The following is a 26,724-nucleotide window of genomic DNA, read 5'->3' as shown; positions in this document are numbered from 1 at the left end:
GAAAATTAGTTTTTTACGTGGGCAGCGGAGCACTGGGTATTTGAAATTTGATATCTTTATTAAAAAGTAAGTTATAGCACATCTTCATTACAACTAATTAAACTCCATCTAAACTATCATTAACATACTGGATCTGATTTTAAAAAGAGGTGCGTATACCATCACTTTAAGGAAAGGTGAGAATAATGGGAACGGATTTAGAGGAGACATTAATATTTAAAGGGACATGTCAAATCCCTCTAATACTAAAACACCCATTTTCTTCCTAAATTGAGAGTCCACAGCTGCATTCATTACTTTTGGGAAATAAGAACCTGGCCACCAGGAGGAGGCAAAGACACCCCAACCAAAGGCTTAAATACTCCTCCCACTTCCCTCGTCCCCCAGTCATTCTTTGCCTTTCATCCCAGGAGGTTGGCAGAGAAGTGTCAGAAGTTTGTTTTGTCTCTTATAAAGGGTAGTACTCTTCGACATGGGACAGGAGCTTTAAGTAATCCTATCAGTCTCTCAGTGAGGGCCTGGATGAAAGTTAGAGTCCGGAGATGCAGGGAGAGTCTCCCTGCGAAACCATCCTGACTCATATTAACAGCTCCACAAGCAATCAGCATTGTCGAACTTCGCTTTGCTGCCTGCTTTCTTCTCTCAAGTCCATAGCAGAGGCGCTGCTACTATTCGTCACACTTGAAGGGCCATGTTCCTGTTCCATGGTGTAGATTCCAGTAAGATTGTTTCGTTTTACTTCATCAGAATGTACTGTAACTTATTTGTTTCCCGTAAGGAACTATTTCATGGGACTTAAGTAAATCTAGGGCCTCAGTGAGGCTCCTTTGGTATCTTGGAATCGAGGGTTAATATCTCCCGAGGGGGATTATTGAACAGGGTTTTTTTTAATCATGTTTATGTGATTCAATCTGCTTATGTGTAGTGTTAACGGGGCTCTTGGCTTAGAACATAAAGGCCTTTGAAGTGACGCGACCTTATAGTTGCGCGCACATTTTTGGGACTGTACGGTTCACCTTGTGTTTACGCTCCGGTCTTCCATTTCCGCATTCCTGACTGTGTGGCGACTGAAAAAATGACGTAATTTCCAAATTGTCTGCTTATTGAGATCTTTCACAGTTTTTTTGTTGGAAGATCAGGGTTCCGTTTGACTGGCCCTGCGGGTATGCCTGTTTTCTTCCTGACCTTTAACCTATGGGTTGCCTTATATTTTCTTTTATCAGGTTAGGATGTCTTTTAATTTTGATTATGTGTTTCCTTCGGGAACTTCTGGGATCAATTCTCTCTGGTTGCTTCTACGAAAGTTTAAGGTACGCGTTAGTCCTATGTTGTCTGTTTTTTACCTTCCCGTCTGAGGGAGGATTTAGGCAACCTAACAGTTATACCAGCTGCATCTGGTCCTGCTGGGATTGAGATCTTCTGTCCTGTGGCTTTTTCAGACACGTAGCGCCTGTTCTGCCTGGCTGGTCCGGTGGGGCGCTGGGTGCTCACATTATTATTTGTGTGTTTTCTTGTTTTTCTTTACAAGTTCAGGATTGTGCCAGTCCTTATTCAGCCTTCAATCTAGTTGACCGGGTCAGTGAAGTTCCGCTGCGTCACTCTCTTTGCTCCGATTTCCTCGGAGCCTAGAGTTTCCTTCCTTCCTTGGGAGGATTGGGGGCTTAGCACCTCCTTACCGCCGTTTTGGGTGGTTTGGCCTTCTAAGGCTCTGGAATTGTCCTTGGACTTGTTCCTGCTGTGGTTCTCTTCTTGAGACTTTTCAGACTTCCTCCGTTCCTCGGCTGCTTAAGGGGACCTGTTTCCCTTTTGGGAGTTGGTTCCTTTGTAGGGACATGGGCAGTGTGGTCTCCATGAGCTCTGTTTAGGGTTTCCTCTCATCTTTTCCTCTGATTTTTTGGGGGTGATGTGGAGACTAGCCTTTGCTCGAGTGTCTTTGTCCTTGAGGTATCCCCTTGTTCTTGGTTGTCTTGTGGCTGTTTCTGCCTAGGGCTCTAGTGACCTTGTTTCGGTCTTTGCTGCCTTAGCTCCTTGGAGCGTTGGACTCTGTCAAGGGGTGGTCTCGTCTTTTGGTCGGGACTTGCAAGTTTTTCTCGTTGTCCATTTTGCTTTGGACATTGTATGGTTATCTCTCGGGGGTCTGGTTTTTATTTTAGATGGGGGATATCAGTTTCCGGGTTCTTGTTTGTTTGGGGGCTCGGACCTCTCCTTGTTCTGGTTCTTCCTGGCTGAGGTTCTCACTCAACGTTTCCTTTGTGGATCCTGTTGCGGGTGGTACCGGACTGTTGGGATCAAGAGCTGGTTTGGGGTTCCCCAGTTTTAGGAAACTTGGGCTGTGTCCTTTGGTTGAGCTAGTTGAACTGGTTCAGTTGGCCAGGTTTTTTTGGGTGCCGATGCCCCTTGGGTTTGCCTTTCGCCTATTGGTCGGTTTCCCTTGGTCGGCTTGCTTAAATAGTGTGATGGTTTTGCTGCTCGGCAAGCAAAGGGTTCACTGTGGAACCACTGCAGCTATGGCACCTTGTCTGTGTGCTAGCAAGTTAAAAATTTCAGGGGTTTCCTACCAGGTCAGGGCGTTGAAGATGTTCTCTCGGTTCAGCTTAGAGCGGTGTCCTGGGGGCAAGTGCTCTGTCCTTCTGGCCCTTTTGCCGGCCCCCTTTGTCTTGGTGGGATGGCTTATATCCTTCTTTTGGAAGAGTGGTCCCTGTCTTAGGGCTTCTCCTGTCTTCAGGAGGTTGGGACAGACGGGTTCCGGAAAGAGGTACGCTCTCTGGGTTATTCTGTCCATCTGGAGAGTTGCTGGCTCCGCCTTGAGTCTATGTTAGGCCTTTAGCTGGATCTCTAGGTCTACGGCCTTGTCGACTGTCTCCATGTGGAATTTCGGGTTGGCATCCGAGCACTATTCTAATGGCTGTGACATTTTTCCGCTTGTTTTTTGAGCTGGGGTTTTTTCTGGTCCCCTGGTTTCAGACCTGCCGATTCTTGGGCTGGCCCGGCTGGAGGTAGGTTGTGAGATCTGTTGTTCTTTTCGGATCTTGGGGGTGCATTGGTCCTCGTTGAGGTTCTGGGCTCTCCTTTTATTCTTGAGACCTATGTGTAGGTCTGGCGGTTTTGGTTGCCTATTCTGTTGTGGAGGTTTAGCACTCTACATTTTGGTAGCCGCTTCTAGCAAGTTTTTCTTTGTCATCCTGAGGATGGCTGCATGTTCTTGACTCTGGTGTTTACCTTCGTCCAGGTCTGCTACATGTACTTTTGCCTGAATACTTCAGTGTTCTGAGTTTGGATGAGGTTTGGTCTCCGTTTTCAGTTGTTCCTAGGCACTGGTTGACTTGCTGCCTGGAAAGTGAAGGGTTGCTCTTTGAAACCAGCTGCAGCTGTTTGCGCCTTGATCGTGTGCTAGCTGTTCCAATCCTTTGCAGAATGTTGGGAGAATCTTTTCTCTGTTCTGCTACCTTTTTCTAAACCTTGTGGTTTCTATTTGGATTGTGGTTACCTTTTGTTTTCCATTTGGTTCTTCCTTTCCTTATTCCTTTGGTAGTTTTGGCTGTGGTTCTCTTCGCTAGTAAAGGGTGTGTGGTGGGGGACCGACTGTTGGGCGACGGTGTCTATCGGAGGACTGTTGGCTCAGTTGAGTCTGATGTTGCGGTGTCTCTGGCTAGGCTTCCGGGCTATCTGCTAGTGTCCTTGGGGCCTTCTCCCTTTCTGTTTTCTTGGCTTTTTTTTAGTGGTTTTCAGGCCTGGTGACCTCAGTATTGTAACCCCCCCCGTTTTGCCATTCAGTGTCCTCTATAGCTTGGGTATTGTTATCTCAAAAGTATTGAATGCAGCTGTGGACTCTTTCCATTTAGGAAGAAAAACATAAATTATGCTTACCTGATCATTTTCTTTTCTTCCGATGGAAGAGTCCACAGCTCCCCACCCGTCTTTTTTAAGTGGGGCATCTTTGTTTTTTATTATTCTGGCACCTTTTCACTCTATTTCTTCTACTGTTCCTTGTTCCTCTGCAGAATGACTGGGGGATGAGGGGAGTGGGAGGAGTATTTAAGCCTTTGGCTGGGGTGTCTTTACCTCCTCCTGGTGGCCAGGTTCTTATTTCCCAAAAGTAATGAATGCAGCTGTGGACTCTTTCCATCGGAAGAAAAGAAAATTATCAGGTAAGCATAATTTGTTTTTAATGCTTCAAAATAAAGCGTTTTGTATGTTAAAAAACGAATAAATAAAACTTTTTAATAGATTAATTCAAACAATTACTAATTTTGCTGTATATTTGTTTTAAAATTAAAAACAAGTCACCTCTTGAAAGAGTGATGGTGCTGGAAAAGTAGTTCATTCGTTCATGCTGTTAAAATGAGGGAAGCTATTCAGACGGGAAAGGGTTTAGAAGTTCAGATTTTTTTTTATATATTTTTTTTTTAGCAATAAGTGGGTATTTATTTAAATGTTAACTCCAATAGATTCTGATTTTATCATAAGTATTATTTTTATTACATTCACTTTTTTAATTTATGTTTAAGAATTTGAGGTGATTTTTTTTTTTTTTTTTGAGGTTGTTTTGGCATACAGACAAAGTATTACAGCGTTATACAGTTGCATTCCAAGATTGCTTGTAACAATGTACATTGTATGGGTTGCATATGTAATAAACAATGTCTGCTATCTATATAGCATATAGCTAATAATATATACATACAAAGAGAGAAGCGCTCTACCAGGAACGAACAACTGCTCATCAGCTAGTTCTAAGGCGATTTACCACCCGGAAGCAGCGTCTTTTAGAACAGTGTGCTTTTCACAAAGGAAAACTTTCCTGAAGTATATCAGTCTGATCCCACCAATTAAGGTCAGTCCAGCCCCGAAGTACCAGGCAATTCTCCTTTGAACAAGGAACATGACAACCCCAGACGATTGTTTCGGCCTCCTATGGGCCTCGTCAGTGAGGTGCAGCCACATTCCTCTAAGCACACTGGGCAAGGAGTTCACATCTGGTTTCCCCCTTCACCCATAGGGAGACTTCCCCAGGATCATATTAATTTGCATACAAAGAGAGAAGCGCTCTACCAGGAACGAACAACCGCTCATCTGCTAGTTCTATGGTGATTTACCACCCGGGAAGCAGCCTCTTTTAGAACAGTGTGTTTTTCACAAAGGAAAACTTTCCTTAAGTATTTCAGTCTGATCCCGTCTGTCAGTCCAGCCCCCAAATACCAGGCAATTCTCCTCTGAACAATATGTACAGTTGCTGTAAGAAGAAGAAAAGAAAAACAATTCAACAGCACGCCAATTATTATTTTTTTTTCTTTCATGTAATTAGCAAGAGTCCATGAGCTAGTGACGTATGGGATATACATTCCTACCAGGAGGGGCAAAGTTTCCCAAACCTTAAAATGCCTATAAATACACCCCTCACCACACCCACAATTCAGTTTTACAAACTTTGCCTCCCGTGGAGGTGGTGAAGTAAGTTTGTGCTTAGATTCTACGTTGATATGCGCTTCGCAACAGGTTGAAGCCCGGTTTTCCTCTGAGTGAAGCGAATGTCAGAGGGATGTGAAGAGAGTATTGCCTATTTGAGAACAATGGTCTACCTCTAGGGGATCTATTTCATAGGCTCTCTGTTATCGGTCGTAGAGATTTCTTCTCCTACCTTCCTTTTCAGATCGACGATATACTCTTATATACCATTACCTCTACTGATTCTCGTTTCAGTACTGGTTTGGCTATCTGCTATATGTAGATGAGTGTCCTGGGGTAAGTAAGTCTTATTTTTTGTGACACTCTAAGCTATCGTTGGGCACTTTATATGTAAAGTTCTAAATATGGATGTCTATAGACTTATATTTGCCTTGATTCAGGATAATCGGTATTCCTTATTTTCAGACTGTCAGTTTCATTATTGGGATAATGCATTCAATTATTTTTTCTTACCTTGAAAAATTTTCATTTGGCCATTTTTCCTGCGTGCTGTTAGGCTCGCGGGGGCGGGAAATGTTTCTTTTTATTTAGACATTTTTTTGGCGCGTTTTTTTTTTGGCGCTAAAAATTGTCACTTCCGGCGCGGTAATTTACACCGGAAGTTGTATTCTGTTACGCATGCGTATTCAGACATTTTTTTTGCGCCAAAAAAATGTGGGCGTCTTTTTTTACTCACATTATTTAGACATTTCTCTAAATTGCTTCTGGTTGCTAGAAGCTTATTATTTTGCATTCTTTCGCATTCCTGAAACTGTCATTAAGGAATTTGATAATTTTGCTTTATATGTTGTTTTTTTCTATTACATATTGCAAGATGTCTCATCCCGACCCTGGATCAAAATCCACTAATGAACAGACGCTGCCTGATGCTGGTTCTACCAAAGTTAAGTGCATAATGTTGTAAACTTGTGGTTATTGTTCCTCCAGCTGTAGTTTGTGTTAGTTGCCATGACAAACTTTCCAATGCAGATTGTGTCTCCATTAGTAATAATCCTTTACCTGTTGTTGTTCCTTCAACATCTAATGTTCAGGATGTTCCTGTTAATGTAAAAGAATTTGTTTCTAATTCTATTAGGAAGGCTCTGTCTGTTGTTCCTCCTTCCAGTAATCGTAAAAGGTCTTTCAAAACTTCTCACATTTCAGATGAATTTTTAGGTGACCGTCATCATTCTGACTTATCTGATTCTGATGAGGTTTTTTCTGGTTCAGAAGATTCTACTACAGATATTGATTCTGATAAATCCTCATATTTATTTAAAATGGAGTTTATTTGTTCATTACTAAAAGAAGTTTTGATTGCATTAGATATGGAGGAATCCAGTCCTCCTGATACTAAAACTGCTAAACGTTTAAATTCGGTTTATAAGCCTCATGTGTTAATTCCGGAAGTTTTTCCAGTTCCTGATGCTATCTCAGATGTGATTGCTAGGGAATGGGATAGTTTGGGTACTTCATTTACTCCGTCTCCAAGGTTTTAGAAATTGTACCCTGTGCCATCTGATAGATTGGAGTTTTGGGATAAAATCCCTAAAGTTGATGGGGCTATCTCTACTCTTGCTAAACGGACTGCTATACCTACGGCAGATAGCACTTCGTTTAAAGATCCTTTAGATAGGAAAATTGAATCTTTTTAAAGAAAAGCTTATTTATGTTCAGGTAATTTACTTAGACCTGTTATATCTTTGGCTGATGTTGCAGCAGCTTCAACTTTTTGGTTGGAGGCTTTAGCGCAACAAGTGACAGATCATAATGCATATAGCATTGTTAAACTTCTTCAACATGCTAATAACTTTGTCTGTGATGCCATTTTTGATATCATTAGAGTTGATGTCCGGTATATGTCTTTAGCTATTTTAGCTAGAAGAGCTTTGTGGCTTAAATCTTGGAATGTAGATATGACTTCTAAGTCAACTTTGCTTTCTCTCTCTTTCCAAGGTAATAAGTTGTTTGGTTCTCAGTTGGATTCTATAATTTCAACTGTTACTGGAGGAAAGGGAGCCTTTTTGCCCCAGGGCAAAAAATCTAAAGGTATATATAGGGCTGCTAATCGTTTTCGTTCCTTTCGTCAAAATAAAGAGCAGAAGCCCGACCCTTCTCCTAAAGGAACAATTTTCGGTTGGAAACCTAATCCAGTCTGGAATAAATCCAAGCCTTCCAGAAAGTCAAAACCTGCTCCTAAATCCGCATGAAGGTGCGGCCCTCATTCCAGCGCAGCTGGTAAGGGGGCAGGTTACGATTTTTCAAAGATATTTGGATCAATTCGATTCACAATCTTTGGATTCAGAACATTGTTTCACAAGGGTACAGAATAGGTTTCAAGGTAAGACCACCTGTGAGAAGATTTATTCTCTCACGCATTCCAGTAAATCCAGTGAAGGCTCAGGCGTTTCTGAAATGTGTTTCAGACCTAGAGTTAGCTGGGGTAATTTTGCCAGTTCCAGTTCTGGAACGGGGTCTGGGGTTTTATTCAAATCTATTCATTGTGCCAAAGAAAGAGAATTCTTTCAGACCAGTTCTGGATCTAAAAATATTCAATCGTTATGTAAGGATACCAACATTCAAAATGGTGACTATAAGAACTATTCTGCCTTTTGTTCAGCAAGGGCATTATATGTCTACAATAGACTTACAGGATGCATACCTGCATATTCCAATTCATCCAGATCACTTTCAGTTCCTGCGATTCTCTTTTCTAGACAAGCATTACCAGTTTATTGCTCTTCCATTTGGTCTAGCAACTGCGCCAAGGATCTTTTCGAAGGTTCTAGGTGCCCTTCTCTCTGTAATCAGAGAACAGGGTATTGCGGTATTTCCTTATTTGGACGATATCTTGGTACTTGCTCAGTCTTTACATTCTGCAGAATCTCACACGAATCAACTTGTGTTGTTTCTTCAAAGACATGGTTGGAGGATCGATTTACCAAAAGGTTCCTTGATTCCTCAGACAAGAGTAACCTTTTTAGGTTTCCAAATAGATTCAGTGTCCATGACTTTGTCTCTGACAGAAAAGAGACGTCTGAAATTGGTTTCAGCCTGTCGAAACCTTCAGTCTCAATTGTTCCCTTCGGTAGCATTATGCATGGAGATTTTAGGTCTCATGACTGCTGCTTCGGACGCGATCCCTTTTGCTCGTTTTCACACGAGACCACTCCAGCTTTGTATGCTGAACCAGTGGTGCAGGGATTATACAAGGATTTCACAAATAATATCCTTAAATCCCAATGTTCGATCATCTCTAACTTGGTGGATGGATCACCATTGTTTAATTCAAGGGGCCTCTTTTGTTCGTCCAACCTGGACTGTGATCTCAACAGATGCGAGTCTTTCAGGTTGGGGAGCTGTATGGGGATCTCTGTCGGCGCAGGGGGTGTGGGAATCTCAGGAGGCGAGATTACCAATCAACATTTTGGAACTCCGTGCGATTTTCAGAGCTCTTCATTTCTGGCCTCTTCTGAAGAGAGAATCGTTTATCTGTTTTCAAACAGACAATGTCACGACCGTGGCATATGTCAATCATCAAGGTGGGACTCACAGTCCTCAAGCTATGAAAGAAGTATCTCGGATACTTGTATGGGCGGAATCCAGCTCCTGTCTAATTTTCTGCGGTTCACATCCCAGGTGTAGACAATTGGGAAGCGGATTATCTCAGTCGCCAGACGTTACATCCGGGCGAATGGTCTCTTCATCCAGAGGTTTTTCTTCAGATTGTGCAAATCTGGGGTCTTCCAGAATTGGATCTGATGGCCTCTCATCTGAACAAGAAACTTCCCAGGTATCTGTCCAGATCCTGGGATCCTCAGGCGGAAGCAGTGGATGCGTTGTCAATTCCTTGAAATTATCATCCTGTTTATATCTTTCCGCCTCTAGTTCTTCTTCCAGAAGTAATCTCCAAAATTCTAATGGAGTGCTCATTTGTACTGCTGGTGGCTCCAGCATGGCCTCACAGGTTTTGGTTTGCGGATCTCGTTCGGTTGGCCAGTTGCCAACCTTGGACACTTCCGTTAAGGCCAGACCTTCTATCTCAAGGCCCTTTTTTCCATCAGGATCTCAAATCATTAAATTTGAAGGTATGGAGATTGAACGCTTAATTCTTAGTCATAGAGGTTTCTCTGACTCAGTGATTAATACTATGTTACAGGCTCGAAAATCTGTCTCTAGAAAGATTTATTATCGAGTTTGGAAGATTTACATCTCTTGGTGTTCTCATAAATTCTCCTGGCATTCTTTCAGAATTCCTAGAATTTTACAATTTCTTCAGGATGGTTTGGATAAAGGTTTGTCTGCAAGTTCTTTGAAAGGACAAATATCTGCTCTTTCTGTTCTTTTTCACAGAAAGATTGCTAATCTTCCTGATATTCATTGTTTTGTACAGGCTTTGGTCCGTATCAAACCTGTTATTAAGCCAATCTCTCCTCCTTGGAGTCTTAATTTGGTTTTGACAGCTTTACAGGCTCCTCCGTTTGAGCCTATGCATTCTCTGGACATTAAATTACTTTCTTGGAAAGTACTGTTCCTTTTGGCTATCTCTTCTGCTAGAAGAGTTTCTGAGTTATCTGCTCTTTCTTGTGAATCTCCTTTTCTGATTTTTCATCAGGATAAGGCGGTGTTGTGGACCTCATTTAAATTTTTACCTAAGGTTGTAAATTCTAACAACATTAGTAGATAAATTGTTGTCCCTTCATTATGTCCTAATCCTAAGAATTCTAAGGAAAGATCGTTACATTCTTTGGATGTAATTAAAGCTTTGAAATATTATGTTGAAGCTACTAAAGATTTTAGAAAGACTTCTAGTCTATTTGTTGTTTTTTCTGGTCCCAGGAAAGGTCAGAAAACGTCTGCCATTTCTTTGGCGTCTTGGTTAAAGTCTTTGATTCATCATGCTTATGTGGAGTCGGGTAAGTCCCCGCCTCAAAGAATTACGGCTCATTCTACTAGGTCAGTTTCTACTTCCTGGGCTTTTAGGAATGAAGCTTCTGTTGATCAGATTTGCAAAGCAGCGACTTGGTCTTCTTTGCATACTTTTACTAAATTCTACCATTTTTGATGTGTTTTCTTCTTCTGAAGCAGTTTTTGGTAGAAAAGTACTTCAGGCAGCTGTTTGTTTGATTCATCTGCTTATAATTTCAGTTTTTTTCATTATAAAGATTAAAACTTTTGATTTGGGTTGTGGATTATTTTTTCAGCGGAATTGGCTGTCTTTATTTTATCCCTCCCTCTCTAGTGACTCTTGCGTGGAAGTTCCACATCTTGGGTATCTGCTATCCCATACATCACTAGCTCATGGACTCTTGCTAATTACATGAAAGAAAACATAATTTATGTAAGAATTTACCTGATAAATTCATTTATTTCATATTAGCAAGAGTCCATGAGGCCCACCCTTTTTGTGGTGGTGGTTAATTTTTTTTGTATAAAGCACAATTATTCCAATTCCTTATTTTTTTTTATGCTTTCGCTCTTTTATCACCCCACTTCTTGGCTATTCGTTAAACTGAATTGTGGGTGTGGTGAGGGGTGTATTTATAGGCATTTTAAGGTTTGGGAAACTTTGCCCCTCCTGGTAGGAATGTATATCCCATACGTCACTAGTTCATGGACTCTTGCTAATATGAAAGAAATGAATTTATCAGGTAAGTTCTTACATAAATTATGTTTTTTACCTTATCTTTCTAAGAGGCCACTCTTGGACCTCATACCATGTATAATAAAATGACAAAAACAGAAGGTTACCTTAACTAGAGGAGACCACTTTTGGGTCTCATTGTCTGGACCTCAGGTTTTATTTTGCTGTATATTTGTTACGAAGGGGGAAAAGAACTTTCTTTCTGATATTAGTCTACCGGAGGATTCTAGCGCATGGGGACATATCTTGAGTCATACTATGAATAACAGTCCGCCACAAAAATTAGAAGGTGCTATAAATGTGTACATATGTCTGGGAAGAGACAAGGCTAGGCTCATGTAGATATCTATTGAGTAGCTATATAGATCCAGATGGTAGACAGTGGTTCATATATAATATGTACATTGTATAGTGTGAGCTATAGTTTTTCAGGGGGTGTACTTAGATGGTATAGTGATACAGTATATAACCTTGACTAGCTATTCTATTATTAAAGCAGATTGGAACCTCCAAGTTAGTATTATTAGTAGGCCAGCCATGTCAATCATGGGCAAGATACATTCTTATAAATCACTGATGCTGAGATCACGCCATCCTGGCTGCCAACAGCGAGACCCCAATACACCACCACAACGAGGAATAACATTTAAGAACAGCTGGAAACATAAAAATAGGGCATTATTGAGGTAAAATTACTACTTCTGAATAATTGAAACTATACATGGATATCGTATGAATATATGGGAGTTAAAGGGACAGTCTACACCCGAATTTTTGTTTAAAAAGATAAATAATCCCTTTATTACCCATTACCCAGTTCTGAATAACCAACATTGTTATATTAATATGTTTTACCGCTGTGATTACCTAGTATCTAAGCCTCTGCAGACTTCCCCCTTATTTCAGTGCTTTTGACAGACATGCAGTTTAGCCAATCTGTTCAGACTCCTAAATAACTCCACAGGAGTGAGCACAGTTTTATCTATATATCACACATGAACTAGTACTGTCTAACTGTGAAAAACTTTCAAAATGCTCTGAGCTAAGGGGCGGTTTTCAACGGTTTAGAAATCAGTTTGAGCTTACCTAGGTTTAGTGTTTCAATAATAGCACCAAGGGAAAAAAGCAAATTTGATGATAAAAGTAAATTGGAAAGTTGTTTAAAATTGCATGCCCTTTCTTAATCATGAAAGTTTAATTTTGACTAGACTGTCCCTTTAAGAACTCGGCTCTTAAAGTAAACAAATAACTAGTATAAATGTAAAGAAAAAACAGAGTTACACAAATAAATGAAATCTATAGATCGCTACTTTAGCTGCTATAACAAACCATTACCTAAAAGCAGTGTGACTATGGTTAGGCATTATCAGGTTTATGCATAGTCAGACAAAAATACTGCTATTTAACTTATGGTTTGCATATTTAACTTACGTTGTCAGCTGGTTATTAGTTGTAAGTAGGTCTAGCTAAGTTCCTAGACATGGTAAAAAGTCAATGTGGCTTTAAATGTTCGAATAGGTATTCACTGCTCACCTCCATTATTATTTATTTATAAAGTGCCAACATATTCCACAGCGCTGCCCATGGGTACAATGATAAAAGTACAACGGAGAAACAATATAATACAATTTGTGTGTTTGCAGCTAACCAACACCGGTCCTCAGCACAACAATATGGGATTTGGGAAATATGGAACCGCAATAGCGGTTTGGGCATACTTGTCTGCATATCTGGATGTGTCTCCTTGTAAAAAGCAACCGTGGACTAAAGTCTCTTAGCAGGCTGTAGCCAAAACGGCATGGGACCGCAGCTAGGTTGTTTACTGCGTTGGGCATTTGCCCTTCTCCCTTTGATGTCGGTTTAGCGATCTATAGGATCAGAGTGGCTGTCAATGAGGTGTTGTGCTTGACCTCTTGTTTCTTCTGAGCAGGTCAACTCGTTACCATCATGGGGGCTGAACGTAATACGGTAAGAGGTTGGTGTGGTAAAGTTTATCACGTCCATCTTTTCAAGATACTCCGTACCAACCAGTGCTAGAGCTCTCTCCCAATGGCACCCATCTGTTGGAGGTATCTCAGTCTGCCTTTTTACTGAAAGGTTCCTTTGCTTGATAGACTCCAGGCTAGCTGTTACCGCATTTACTGTGTCCACGCTGTTCTGCTAAATTGCGTCACCGCCATTTCCCCAGGCTGCAGCTACTTCACTCCTGAGCCGTGCAAAGTGTTCATCCAAGATATTAGTGATCTGTTCAAGTAAGATAGCTTCCTTGGGCGCCATCCGGTATGCTTGGCAAATGAATCCCCGCTGAAGATGATCAGGATCAGTACTCTCTAGGTACCACTTAACGACAGGCCCGAAGGCGCTCTGCCGGGGGGGTTGGTTAAGAGGCCTTAACCTCAGAAAGTCTCTGGTTAATTGTAGCCTGCCTCGATCTTAATAATGGTTAGTGCTGGTTGATGGGCTTCTTCAGCTGAGTCTCTTATGATGTGTATGGCTAAGTGATGGTGGGTGTGAAAGTTGATTTTAGGTAGATTAGTTAAGAAGCCTTTAGCAGCTAGCAATTAAGCGACCTGTCATGGCCGCCACCCAGAAGTTCCCACAGAAGTTCAGATTTATACTATAGAATAACTATATCCAGCAATAAAGCTTCAAATTTGTTCTTGGTCAATCTTAACTCTATAAACAAAATCAATATATAAAAAATATATTTTTGTGCTGATGCTGCTGTTGGCTTGTAGTCACACTAGCTACTACTTTTAACGTTAACTTTAAGATGCTGTTTTCAGCTGCTCCTCTACTTCCCTGAAGATGTTCCCCATAGGAAATAAGGGGTTAACACATTTCTGTTTCCAAATAATGTTGTCAAACTTTGACCAACCAGGCCTCTGGTTGGATGTTAAAACTAATTTAAGCCAGACAGTTTTTTTTTTTTTTTAAAGTCCCATTTCATTTCAGTACTCTACAGCCTGTACCATGGAACATTTTCTGATGTTGGCTATGCTGATCCTGCCTCCAGAAGTGGGGAAAAAAAAGATGCCCATTACCTGCAGTTGAACAACATCAGGACAGAGTCAGGATGAGAGTTTCCAGCATTTACAAACAGATTTTACCAACTTTTACCATTTTATTAAAGTACAAAGGGAATTCATAACACATTTTTGAAGAGAAATGATTACAATTAAGGTGTTGTTATTCCTTTTGCAGTATAGCACACTACTGGACAGGATTTAACACTTCTCAGGCTAAAGACACAAGACTTAATCAGAAATAAGAACCAGAGACAATTGTAACCCCAGACACTCCCACATAAAAGGATATGATGAACTTATTTGCAACACTATGAAAAGTGTGAAATAAAACCATATTCCCTCAAAAAAACATTATAAAGAAAGGGAAAAAATATATGCCCTAAAAAGGGCTTTAGATGTTTCCTACATATATTTTTGCCCCACAAAAAGGACATAATCATTTAATTTAAGTGATTGTAAATTTTAATGAATTACTGCCCAGTATCTAAAAATAAACATAAACATGGGCACTTTTATTTCATAAAAATTTTGAGACACTTCATTTTTAAAATTGAGTGATGGTAAACATACCACCGTTCCTCCACCCGCATCTCCTTTTTTTAGCAGATCTATTACAAATCCAGCTTCCTCCAATCATTACGTGCCCCATCTGTCGTCCAGCAACGATTGGAGGAAGCCAGATTCGTCATCAATCTCCTAAAGAAAGTAGGAGATGCGAGCAGAGGAAAGGAGTTATGTTAAAAATGAAGCGTCTTTCAAAATTTTAATGAATGTTTTTAAATGTATTTTTATTTAGATACTGGGCAGTATGTCATTACAATTTACAATCACTAATTCAATGCTTATGCCCTTTTTGTGGGGCAAAAATATATTTAGGAAACATCTATAGTACTTTTTTAAGGCATATAAGTTTTCCCTTTCTTTGTAATGTTATTAAAAAAAAAAAACGTAATTCTATGCAGCATGTTTTTAAGATTATTGTTAGACACTGGGCAGTAATTCATTAAAATTTACAATCACTTTAGGAAGCAGAACTTTTGTAATTTTCAATACCGTTGCATTTGGTGCACCTAGCTAATAAATAAACAACTTGGAAAATGTAACTACATTATTGCTGCACTAAAAAAGGGGCATAATGTATCGACCTGTCAAATTAATATGATGAACTAATATGGAATATGACACTGTTAAATAGAATTTTAAATCTACACATTGACGCTTGCCACTTTTTTGGTGCATTTATATAAGAGTATAAATTTAATAATAAAGATGCTGCTAACAAGTCACACATTTTATCATCTTTTCAAACCAGGCCTTTATCCTGATTTTTTGACACAACGATAAGCAGTGTTTGTTTATATAAATATTTGTGCTCTTGTAAATTTTCATAAGGACGACGTGTTGCACATTACCTGCCCTTTTTTTGGCACACTAATACACACCATTGATAAATTTACTTGGTATTCAAGATATATAACAATTTGGGGGAACTTCCGGGCGGCGGCCATTTATGGACGCGAAACTGTGAGCTGCTCACACCTTCCTGCTGTATTTACAGAATATCTCACGATATAGCCATCATCTGGGCTTCAAATTGGCAAATTCATGACTTTCAAAGGTCCGTCTTTCATTTGAAGTCCTCTTCAGGATCGTTCAGTGCTTTCGTTTTCAGGAACTATTTCGAGGCTGAGGCCTATTCAAACCCCCCCCTTTCTGGTTACCCCTTGAAACTCATAGACCAGGTGCTAACTAGAGGGTCAAGTGAGTTTAATAGAAGAGATTCAATATTCAAGTGGTCACTGGTATTTCGTATCAACCATATAATTAGAGGGTTAGGTATTGTATCATCATCATTACAGTATTCTAATCTTTGTTTTCAATGCTGCAACAGATTCTGCAGTTGCAGTAAAGACAAGGCAGACTGGGACAGACAGATTACAGGGCTGATCTCTACAGAGCGCTTATTATCAGATATTTTCTGCTCCATTTAAAGTGAATGTAAACTCACCGTCACCTCTCATCCTCATGTTGTGAATCTCGCAAAATAAAGGCTAGTTTAATTCATCATTTTTTTTATAAATGCATAATAAATACGAGTATAAAGGTATTTATCAATATTTTTCTTACTTTGCTCCTCCGCCCGCCATCTTGTCCCGCATTTCTCAGGTGATTGACCGTTCCTTAAACAAATAATCGATTGCACCCCGTGGCGTCCAGCCCCTTTTTTTCTGCGTCACGCGATGTAATTGTGCAGATTTGTGATTGACAAGCAATGAGATCGCGATAAAAATTTTGCCACGCATGCGCAATGTAATTTTCTTTGCGGATAACGATTCTCAATGGATCAGGGAACGCATGCGCATATTAGACATCGATTTAAACGCATGCGCAAATGGATTTCTCGTCGTGAAGGGGGTTTCAGGACTACGTAATAGAGCAGGCGAGACAGCTCTATACGCAATGTTGTCTGAATACAGGAAGTCCAGGATGGGAGGAGTTATCCTTCAAAACGGAGATAAGTTCTTATATAAATTATAATATGATAAAAATAATTTTTATGAATAAAAACATTGCGGTTTCAATGAGAAGTTTATTGAGAATTGGTAGTGTAGATTAAAAAGCTTAAAATGTACATTCACTTTAATGTGATGCTTTTACTGTGTTTAGTTTATTTTTGGTCGAGAGGGTGATACAGTATCTTATCTCTGAACAATCAATTTTATCTATCTGTAGTTAGAACCTAGAGAATTAAACATTCACAATTTTTCCATCAATTCTATATCTACAAGGTCATGTTACCTCTTGTTTGAGATGAGTATCTCTTTAATAGCAGTTTCATGTATGTATGGTTTAAATTATTGCTGAGGAAGATGGAGTCTAAACCTGGTGTATAATGAGTTAAAATACTGCAGTTATTAGATCACCCATGCATAATCTACAGTCTACTTGAACGTTTTTATTGTTTTAAAAAGATAGCTAATCACTTTATTACTAATTCCTCAGCTTTGCATAACCAACACATATATTAATACAAATTTTACCTCTGTGATTACCTTATATCTAAGCCTCTGAAGACTGCCCCCTTATCTCAGTTCTTTTGACAGACTAGCATTTAGACTCCACAAGAGTGAGCACAATGTTCTCTTTATGACACACATAAACTAGCACTGTGTAACTGTGAAAAATTGTCAAAATGCACTGAGATAAGAGGCGTCCTTCAACAGTTTAGAAATCAGTTTGAGCCTCCTAGGATTATCTTTCAAAAAAGGAATACCAAGAGAACAAAGCAAATTATAAAAGTAAATTGGAAAGTTGTTTATAATTGCATGCTCTATTTGAATCATGAAAGTTTAATGTTGACTTGACTATCCCTTTTAACTCCTGTGCCATGGAACCTTAACAGACTAAATTTATATGATTTCCATGCTTGAGTGCAGTTGAGACTGTTAAAATAGTTTAGCTGCTGAACAGCTTAAGAACTCTTGAAATCTGCCCTGTTAGGGTTCTTTTAAAGGGATGGAAGAGAAATCCTTTTCTAGACGGTCAAATGACCCCTCTCCGATGGATACATGGGTTTATTTTAGCTTATAGAGAAGGTCAGCCCCTCTCATGCATTTATTACACTAAACATATATCTAACACATTAGAAATCTACCATTTTTAGACTGACCACATTACCCAAAGGGCCGAGTGAGCTTTAAGGTACTATCTCTGTCTAGCATGTGCTGGGTTATTTTTGTATACATTATGCAGGGGAACAATGGAGAAATTCTTGAATTGCCTTAATGCATTCATCACTACCAGTTCTGATAGGATGCCAAAACTTTACTAAAATATTGTTATATATTGTTAAGAATGATCCCTACGGATTTTAGCTTTAAAAGGGGTCTGCACAATATATGTATTTTTTAAAATAAGATCTTCTTTATTTGATGGCTTACATTTCTGATTTGTTGGATTGATTTGGCCTCTACATCTATGCTCACATACTTTTTCTTCCGTGTTCTAGTTTTACTGAGACAAAGGTAATAAATAGCTCATCACCATATTTGTTAAATGTTTGTGATTAACAGCAAGAGGAGATTCACAAGAGTTGCAACACCCAATTCTAATTCAGCTTGGCTTCACACTCACAGTGATACAGCTATATATTATTATGTCTCTTCTGTTGCAGGTTGTGAGAATACATAAGGTCCATGGTGCTGGTGGTGCTCAGTATGACAATGCAGGGTTCACCCACTGACATCTGTAAGGGGGGGCTAAAATGAAAGAACAGCTTTAAAGAGTGTGGCAGCACAGGAGGGGAAAAATTAAATGGTAATAACCACATCATTGTAGTTGTTTATAGTAGTTTAATGCCCCATTACCAAGGTTCACATGCTCTCACAGCATATCGCACAAGATTAAGCTGAGCTCTATATAACACAGCATCCCCAGGAACACCAGATCAGGAGCATAGGGAATCACTGTTCTGCAGGTGGCTTAAATCCACTGCTGCTATGTTTTGTAGTTACGATATTTAAATACTAACATTATGATGGGATAGAGTGCCAGAGAGGTAGTTGTTCTGATGTCTGTGTCTGTCCTAATATATTCTGTAATTATGTGAGAATTACCATATATGTCACAATTATTTATTTATTTTTGTGTCTGTGCCCCAGTCACACTTCTTAGCAGAAGACAAAACAAAACCACACACTTTCTATAAGCAGTTTATTTATGTATCTCTTATTGCACAAATTGAAAAGCAAGGTGGGTAGGGTTGAAAAAGTGTGTAAGGAACTCCATCGATCACATGGGAATGAAGCATACAATTTTGACACAAGTTTGCATTAGAGATATGTTTCCATATATAATGTGCACTTTCATGAAAGAGCATATATTGTGTGTATGCGTGTTTGTGTGTGCGCATCTGGGGTCAATTACATTGTCTTCATTTTTCCCTTATTAAAAAAAAACAAACTAGTATAACCATTTAAAAATAAAAACCTTATGTAACTATCATTGCTAGGGAGAGCACTTAAATTGTACTCATTTCCTTTTTTCTTCTTCTTCAATAAAATGCAAAGGTGAACCAGTACTTCTAAGCAGGAGTACTTATTTTTTGTTTTAGCTTTGTACCATTTTTATTTATTTCTGTAGCTTTATAATTTTATGATTAACAGATACATCAACATCATTATGCTATTAAGCTATTGGTCTCTTTTATGACCCCCCCCCCCAGGATTTCTTTTAAAGTATGACATTAATAATTATTATATTGATTCATCTTTCCAAAAAAGTGTTTGTAAAAAGCATATTGATGTATTTACTATTTTGCATTATAACTTCAAGCAATATATATCTAAATTGATAGAACATACTTTTTTTCCCCCTTACTCCTGATAATATTTTAGGTTCAAATCTCCTTAAAGACATACGGCTAGATTACGAGTTTTGCGTTATGAGCGGCGCGGTGCTAACTTGCAAGTTATTGTCACCGCTCACTTACCTACAGCACTGGTATTACAGGTTATCATAAACCCGGCATTAGCAGGCAAGAAGTGAGCATAGAGCAAAATTCAGCTCCATACCGCACTCCAATACCAGCGCTGCGGTGAGCTTGTTTTACGTGCTCGTGCACGATTTCCCCATAGACATCAATGGGGAGAGCCGGCTGAAAAAAAGCCTAACACCTGCAATAAAGCAACGTAAAGCTCCGTAACGCAGCCCCATTGATTCCTATGGGGAAAGAAAAGTTATGTTTACACCTAACACCCTAACATAAATTCTGAGTCTAAACACCCCTAATCTGCTGCCCCCGACATCGCTGACACCTACATTATACTTATTAACCCCTAATCTGCCGCCCCCAACATCGCCGACACCTACCTACACTTATTAACCCCTAATCTGCCACCCCCAATGTCGCCGCCACCTACATTACACTTATTAACCCCTAATCTGCTGCCCCCAATGTTGCCGCCACCTACCTACCTACACTTATTAACTCCTAATCTGCAGCCCCCAATGTCGCTGCCACCTAAATTACACTTATTAACCCCTAATCTGCTGCCCCAATGTCGCCGCCACCTACATTACATTTATTAACCCCTAATCTGCTGCCCCCAATGTCGCCGCCACCTACCTACACTTATCAACCCCTAATCTGCCGCCCCAATGTCGCCGCCACCTACATTACACTTATTGACCCCTAATCTGCTGCCCCAATGTCGCCGCCACCTACCTACACTTATTAACCCTTAATCTGCCGCCCCCAATGTCACCGCCACTATACTAAATTTATTAACCCCTAAACCTCACCCTAACTCTAACCCTAACACCCACTAACTTTAATGTAATTAAAATAAATCTAAATAAAACCTACTATTAATAACTAAATAATTCCTATTTAAAACTAAATACTTACCTTTAACCCCTTAAGGACCAGCGACGTACCCTGTATGTCGCTGGCCTTTTTTTGGGACTTGATTGTTTTAAAGCGCGGTTTTGCCACCAGCGTTGCGACTGCTCTATTCCACAAAGCCTTCTGGAGGGCATTAATAGCGTGTTCTTGCTAGACTTGTGCTATTATGTCCTGAAAAAACCCTTAACGACCAGTGACATACAGGGTACATTGTGGTCATTAAGGGGTTAAAATAAACCCTAAGCTAGCTACAATATAACTAATAGTTACATTGTATCTAGCTTAGGTTTTATTTTTATTTCACAGCTAAATTTAGTATAGTGGCATCGACGTTGGGGCGGCAGATTAGGGGTTAATAAATGTAGGTAGGTGGCGGTGATGTTAGGGACAGCAGATTAGGGGTTAATAATATTTAACTAGTGTTTGCGATGCGTGAGTACGGTGGTTTAGGGGTTAATATGTTTATTATAGTGGCGGCGATGTCCGGAGCAGCAGATTAGGGGTTAATCATTTTATTATAGTGCTTGCAATGCGGGAGGGCCTCGGTTTAGGGGTTAATAGGTAGTTTATGGGTGTTACTGTACCTTGTAACACTTTAGTTATGAGTTTTATGTTACGGCTTTGTAGCGTAAAACCCATAACTACTGACTTTCAGTTTACAGTATGGATCTTGACGGTATAGGCTGTACCGCTCACTTTTTGGCCTCCCAGGCAAACTCGTAATACCGGCGCTATGGAAGTCCCATTGAAAAAGGACTTTTGGAAAGCTGTGGTAGTTACGTTGCGTTACGGCCAAAAAAGTGTGCGGTGCAGCTAAACCTGCAAAACTCATAATACCAGCGCTAGTGAAAAAGAGCCTTAACGCTGCTTTTTCACTCATACCGCAAAACTCGTAATCTAGCCGAATGTTTTTAAAAGCCAAAATTTAAAATGCATATGTAGGTAGCATTAACTTAAAGGGACACTAAACCCCACATTTTTCTTTCATGATTCAGATAGAGAATACAATTTTAAACAACATTCCAATTTACTTCTATTATCTAATTTACTTCACTTTTAAGATATCCTTTGTTGAAGAAATAGCAATGCACATGGGTAAGCCAATCACACGAGGCATCTATGTGCAGCCACCAATCAGCATCTGCTGAGCCTATCTAGATATGCTTTTCAGCAATGAATATCAAGAAGCAAATTATAATAATAGAAGTAAATTAGAAAGTTGTTTAAAATTGCATGCTTTTTCTTAATCATGAAAGAAAAAAAATTGTGTTTCATGTACCTTTAAGGTGCCTGGTTGGTTTCAACTGTTCTTTTCCAATTCAATTCTCCTTAACCCCCATTGGAAGCAGTACATTCAATATGCATTGTTTGGTGTGTGTGTGTTTTAGTTTAGTTTAGTTTAGCTAACATAAAATGTCAAATATTTAAAATATCACTTAATACAGGGTCGGGCATAAAGATCTCACACATTTTGAAGAGGCACTGTGTGGGCTTTAGTGGTGGTAGATAAGTGGGATTGGTCTCATTCGATAGGTTAGGCTTTACCGTTTTCAGTACCCATCATGAGTTGGACCGGTGAACATCTGGGCTTTGTTGTTTAAGCATATTACGAGAAAAAACGTTCCGTGATAGCAACGCAGATAGCGTTCCGTACACACTTCGTGCTCAGTAGAAATGCATCTGTACCAGATCGGAACACGATTCGGGCAACTGGATCCACACTGAAAAGAAAATAACCTGGCAGACCTAGGACCGTTAGAATGCCAAGGCGTTCTGTTCATAAGCATGCCATGGCACTGGGGATATCAAGTCGGAGTTTAAGGAGGATTCTGCATGCTGATATAAAACTGCATCCTTACAAAATGATGTTGACTCAATAATTAAGCGAGAGAGATCACGCCAACCGCAGAGCCCTAAGTGAGGAAATTCTTGAACAGGTTCCCGCTGCAGCTGTTCTTATGAATAGTGATAAGGCTCACTTCCATATCAGTAGAGTTGTAAACAAGCAGAATTATTGCTACTGGGCTGAACATAATCCTCATGAACTCCACGAACGGCCGCTCCACTCTTCTTGTGTAACTGTTTGGTGTGCAGTTGTCAAATTTGGTGTGTTCGGGCAGTACTTTTTTAAGGAAGGTGGTGCAACAGTAACTGTGACCTCCGACCGGTACGTTGAAATGTTGGAGATCTTTCTGTGCCCCAAACTGGACAATGTGTATAAACAATATGTGTGGTTTCAACAGGACAGGCCACAGCTCACACAGCACGACGTTCACTCGGAGTGCTGAGGGAAATTTTCCCTTGGCATTTGATTTTTTTAAGGGAAGATGTGAAGTGGCCGGCACGGTCACCAGATTTAAGCCTATGTGACTTTTTTCTTTGGGGATACCTAAAGGAAAAGGTTTTCAAACATTGTCCTCGATCTCTTGAGGATTTGAAGGAAAGGATCAGACAGAAAATCAACACCATGCCACCTGAAATGACCCGGAGAGTGATGGAGAACTTTCGGGAACGTCTTCAACAACGTAAGGCCGCCATTTGTCTGATATGATTTTTAAAATCCATTAAAAACACAACTGATTTTTATGTACTTTTCAGAAATATATACCTTTTTTTTCTTAGATAGCTTCGTTAATTTTTTATACCCCTTCAAAATGTAGGAGATCTTTATGCCCCACCCTGATATAATGTAGTAACCATTGGGAATAATACCTAAGGGCATTACTAAATACAATGTAGTTGACCTCTGTGTATATGGCTCTTTATATACCCATCTGCTTCTTTTCCCTGAATTTATCTCTGTACATTAAATAATATGTTAAGAACATAATCTGCAGCTGGCTGAGCATCATTTTCACCCTGAAAGCTGTGATATATATTGTTATTGCATGTGTAACCCACAAACCCCTTACCCTGATAATGCACTTATACTGGAAGGGCAGTAATTGTTATTTTCAAGCTCTGAGTTTTAGTCTAACCCATTCTTATGAGTGAATCTACTGTTACATTACTAACCATACAGTGGCACTAGAGGGATATGGACCCTGATCTCTTTGTCAATATAGAGTTCTCTTTATAATAGCAATGCTTGTAGCACCTTCACTTGATCATGTACTAACATTTATATTAAAAATTAGACTAAATACCTCCTTGTTTTTTTGTGTAATTACACACATCCTTAAGGAGGCCAAACAGAAAACTCATTAATCTGTAAAAGCTGAACATCTAATAGCTGGTTTAGGTTTTTAAAACCTAGATTACAAATTTAGCTTTTTTGTTTTAAGGGATTGCCTCAAACATTTGGGTATAAATTGCAATACTGGAAGTATTTCTTTTACGGCTTTTTATAATGTCTTGACTAAGCAACCACAGAGTGCATCAGTAATTGACCTGTAATTGTCTGAACTAACTGTCCCTAATTTTCCACCCAACATTAAATAATTAGAACAATATTCATATATTTCCTCAATAATCGGCCTTATCCTTCTGAGATAAATGTAATTGATACTTTAATTCTGCCAAAATAAATATATTAAAATTTATCTCAAGCAATTTAATTTTAATTGATCGTTAACATCATGTACCAGTTGATCATTTAATTTGCGATAATTCTTCACTTAATTGATTCCTAGATGCTCTATTAATTTTTCTCCAATAATTGATTCTATTATGGTTATTTCTCAATCCTATGTATATAAACCATCATCCCAAGTGGAATAACCAGAGCCTTAAATGTGCCAATTAAAGTGAAGGGATGCAATGTGATATTGTTATAATCTCATTTTGTGACCACAGATACCCTAAATACATATCCCCCAAGTGTATTCATATGTTTCTAGCTCATAAGTGTTGAGTTTTCTTAAGAATTTATCTGAACCACTATACTTGTGAGAGATGGAGAGCACCCGCTGCTCCCAATCACACAAGTCAGCATTGAACACATTGTCCCTTCTGTTTAGCAGTACAGTAGGTTTCACCATTTTAAAGTAGTCTCTGTGATTGACAGTTCCAGAGTAAGATTGGGGACCTAGAGTGATCTCTTTGGTGGCTTTAACCCTCTGATTGTTTAGCCCAGAAGGCTTGTTTACTTCTCACTCTTCTTTGTTTCTTGAGTGGACTCATTTACATCCTGTTCTGTACTAGAAGACTTCTCTATTTTCTCTGTCTTTGACTTCACAACCTGTGTACTACTAATAATTTCCTTCTTGGTTCCCTTTGTTTCTTTAGATTTTTGTTCTACTTTTAGACTGTCCTCCTTTACTTTCTCATCCTTGGGTGTTTTTTCTTTTTTTGGTACTTCTGTTTTCTGTTTAGGTGGCTCTTTCTCTTTTTCTTCTGCTTTGGATACCTTTTTCTCCTCTTCCTTTGTAGGTTTCACATCCACTTTATCAGCTGGGTCTTTCTTTTCTTCTTTGGCTGCCTCCTTTTTTTCTTCTTTTACTAGGGTTTTTTGTTTCTCTTCTGTTTTTGGACTCTCTTCCTTCTTAGCTGCTTTTGACTTTTCATCTTTTTTCTCCATAGCCTCTTTCTCTTTCACAGTTTCTTTCGTTTCATCCTTTTTTACAGTATCTGCTTTTTCTTGTTTCTTATCAGTCTCTTTATTTATTACATCTCCCTTTTCCTCTTTTTTTGTAGACTCTTTTTCTTCTTTTTTTATGGTTTTCTGGTCTTCTTTTGCAGATACTGTTTTTTCTTCTGCCTTGGACGGCTCTTTCTTTTCCTCTTTGGGTGCCTGTTCTTTTTTAGGAATTTCAACCTTCTTGGCTGGTGGTTTCTTGTCTTCTTTTTTAACAGTCTCACCTTTTTCAGTTTCCTTAGCTTGCTCATTTTCATCTTTCTTAGAAGGCTCTTTCTTCTCCTCTTTCTTAGCTGCAGCTTCTTTCTCTTCTTTCTTAACTGGCTTCTCTTCTTTCATAGCAGGCTTTTCTTCTTTCTTAGTAGGTTCTTTCTCCTCTTTCCTAGGGGCTTCTTTCTCTTCTTTCCTAGGGGCTTCTTTCTCTTCTTTCCTAGGGGCATCCTCATCTTTCTTTGCTGGCTCTTTAGTCTCATCTTTCTTTACCTTGTCTTTCTCTACTTTTTTATATGGCTCTTTTTCCTCTTTTTTGACTTGCTCCTTTTCCTCTTTCTTGGCTGACTCCTTCTCTGCCTTAGCTGACTCTTTCTCCTCAGTCTTGGCTGGTTCCTTCTTCTCTTGTGATTTAGTTGACTCCTTTTTCTCAGGTGCCTCTTCTTTAGAGGGCTCTTTTTTTTCTTCCTTCTTGGCAGGCTTCTTTTCATCTTTTGTGACTGGCTCATTTTCTTCCTTAGACTCCTTCTTCTCCACTTTCTTAGCTGGTTCCTTTTCATCCTTTTTGTTTGATTCTTCCTCATTAACTGGTTCTTTCTTAGCGGGATCTTTCTTTTCCTCTTTCTTTGCTGACTCTATTTTGTCTTCTTTCTTTGCAGCCTTATCTTCCTTCTTAATGGATTCTTCTTTTTCCTCTTTCTTTACTGGCTGTGGCTTCTCTTCTTTTTTGACTGGCTCCTTCTTTTCATCTTTTTTAGCTGGCTCCTCCTTTTTATCTGTTTTTGTTGGTTTGCTCTTCTCATCTTCCTTTGTTGATTCCTTTTCATTGTTTTGCATCTTGTCTTCCACCTTTGGCTCAGGATCCTTTTTGCCGGTATCTCCTTTTTTGTTAGCTTCCTTAGATGCCTCCTTGTCTTCTGTCTCCTTTTTTTCTCTGTCTTCCTTGCTTATAGTCTCTTCTTCATCTGTAGCCTCTTCCGACTCTGTCTCAGTTTGAAGCTCAGGAGGTTCTTGTGGTGTTTTCTTGCCTTCATCTACCTGTTCATCTTCAGGAGAGCCGACAATTTCTTCTTCTTCTGTCACTTCCTCTGTCACTTCTTCTGTAACATGGGTTTCTTCTGTCTGTTTTTCCACAATCACAGTTTCTTTATCTGACTTTTCAACAATCTTTATCTTTTCTTCCTTTTTCACTTTTATATGCTTTGGTGTACTTGGGATCTTTGGAGACCTTTCTTCAAATGGGAAAAAGTCAAAACCAGACCCAATTCGACATTCCTCACCTTCCAGTAACTTTCTGAAGATAAAGGAAAAGATAAAGTAAAATTGGTAAAATCTTCATTGAAGCCTGTAATACTACTACTTATTGATAAGAATGGCTTACGTAAAATGCATGATTTACACAGGATAAAGGCAG

At 39.4% G+C, this 26,724-nt stretch overlaps 1 protein-coding gene across 1 annotated transcript in view; it reads right to left on the bottom strand.

Annotated features, from left to right (window-relative positions):
• Positions 1 to 18,817: 18,817 nt before the first annotated feature.
• Positions 18,818 to 26,724, bottom strand: part of NEFH (neurofilament heavy chain) — a 43,386-nt gene continuing 35,479 nt past the window's right edge. Inside the window, exon 5 of the mRNA XM_053702180.1 lies at positions 18,818 to 26,604. Coding sequence (XP_053558155.1) covers positions 24,609 to 26,604 — 1,996 coding nt within the window. The 3' untranslated portion in view covers positions 18,818 to 24,608. The remainder of the gene's footprint in view (positions 26,605 to 26,724) is intronic.

The sequence above is a fragment of the Bombina bombina genome, chromosome 2 (genome assembly GCF_027579735.1).
Source record: "Bombina bombina isolate aBomBom1 chromosome 2, aBomBom1.pri, whole genome shotgun sequence".
In the NCBI taxonomy this organism is placed as follows: domain Eukaryota; kingdom Metazoa; phylum Chordata; class Amphibia; order Anura; family Bombinatoridae; genus Bombina; species Bombina bombina.
The sequence above is the reverse complement of the archived record's forward strand: the minus strand, read 5'-3'. Positions and strand labels throughout refer to the sequence as shown.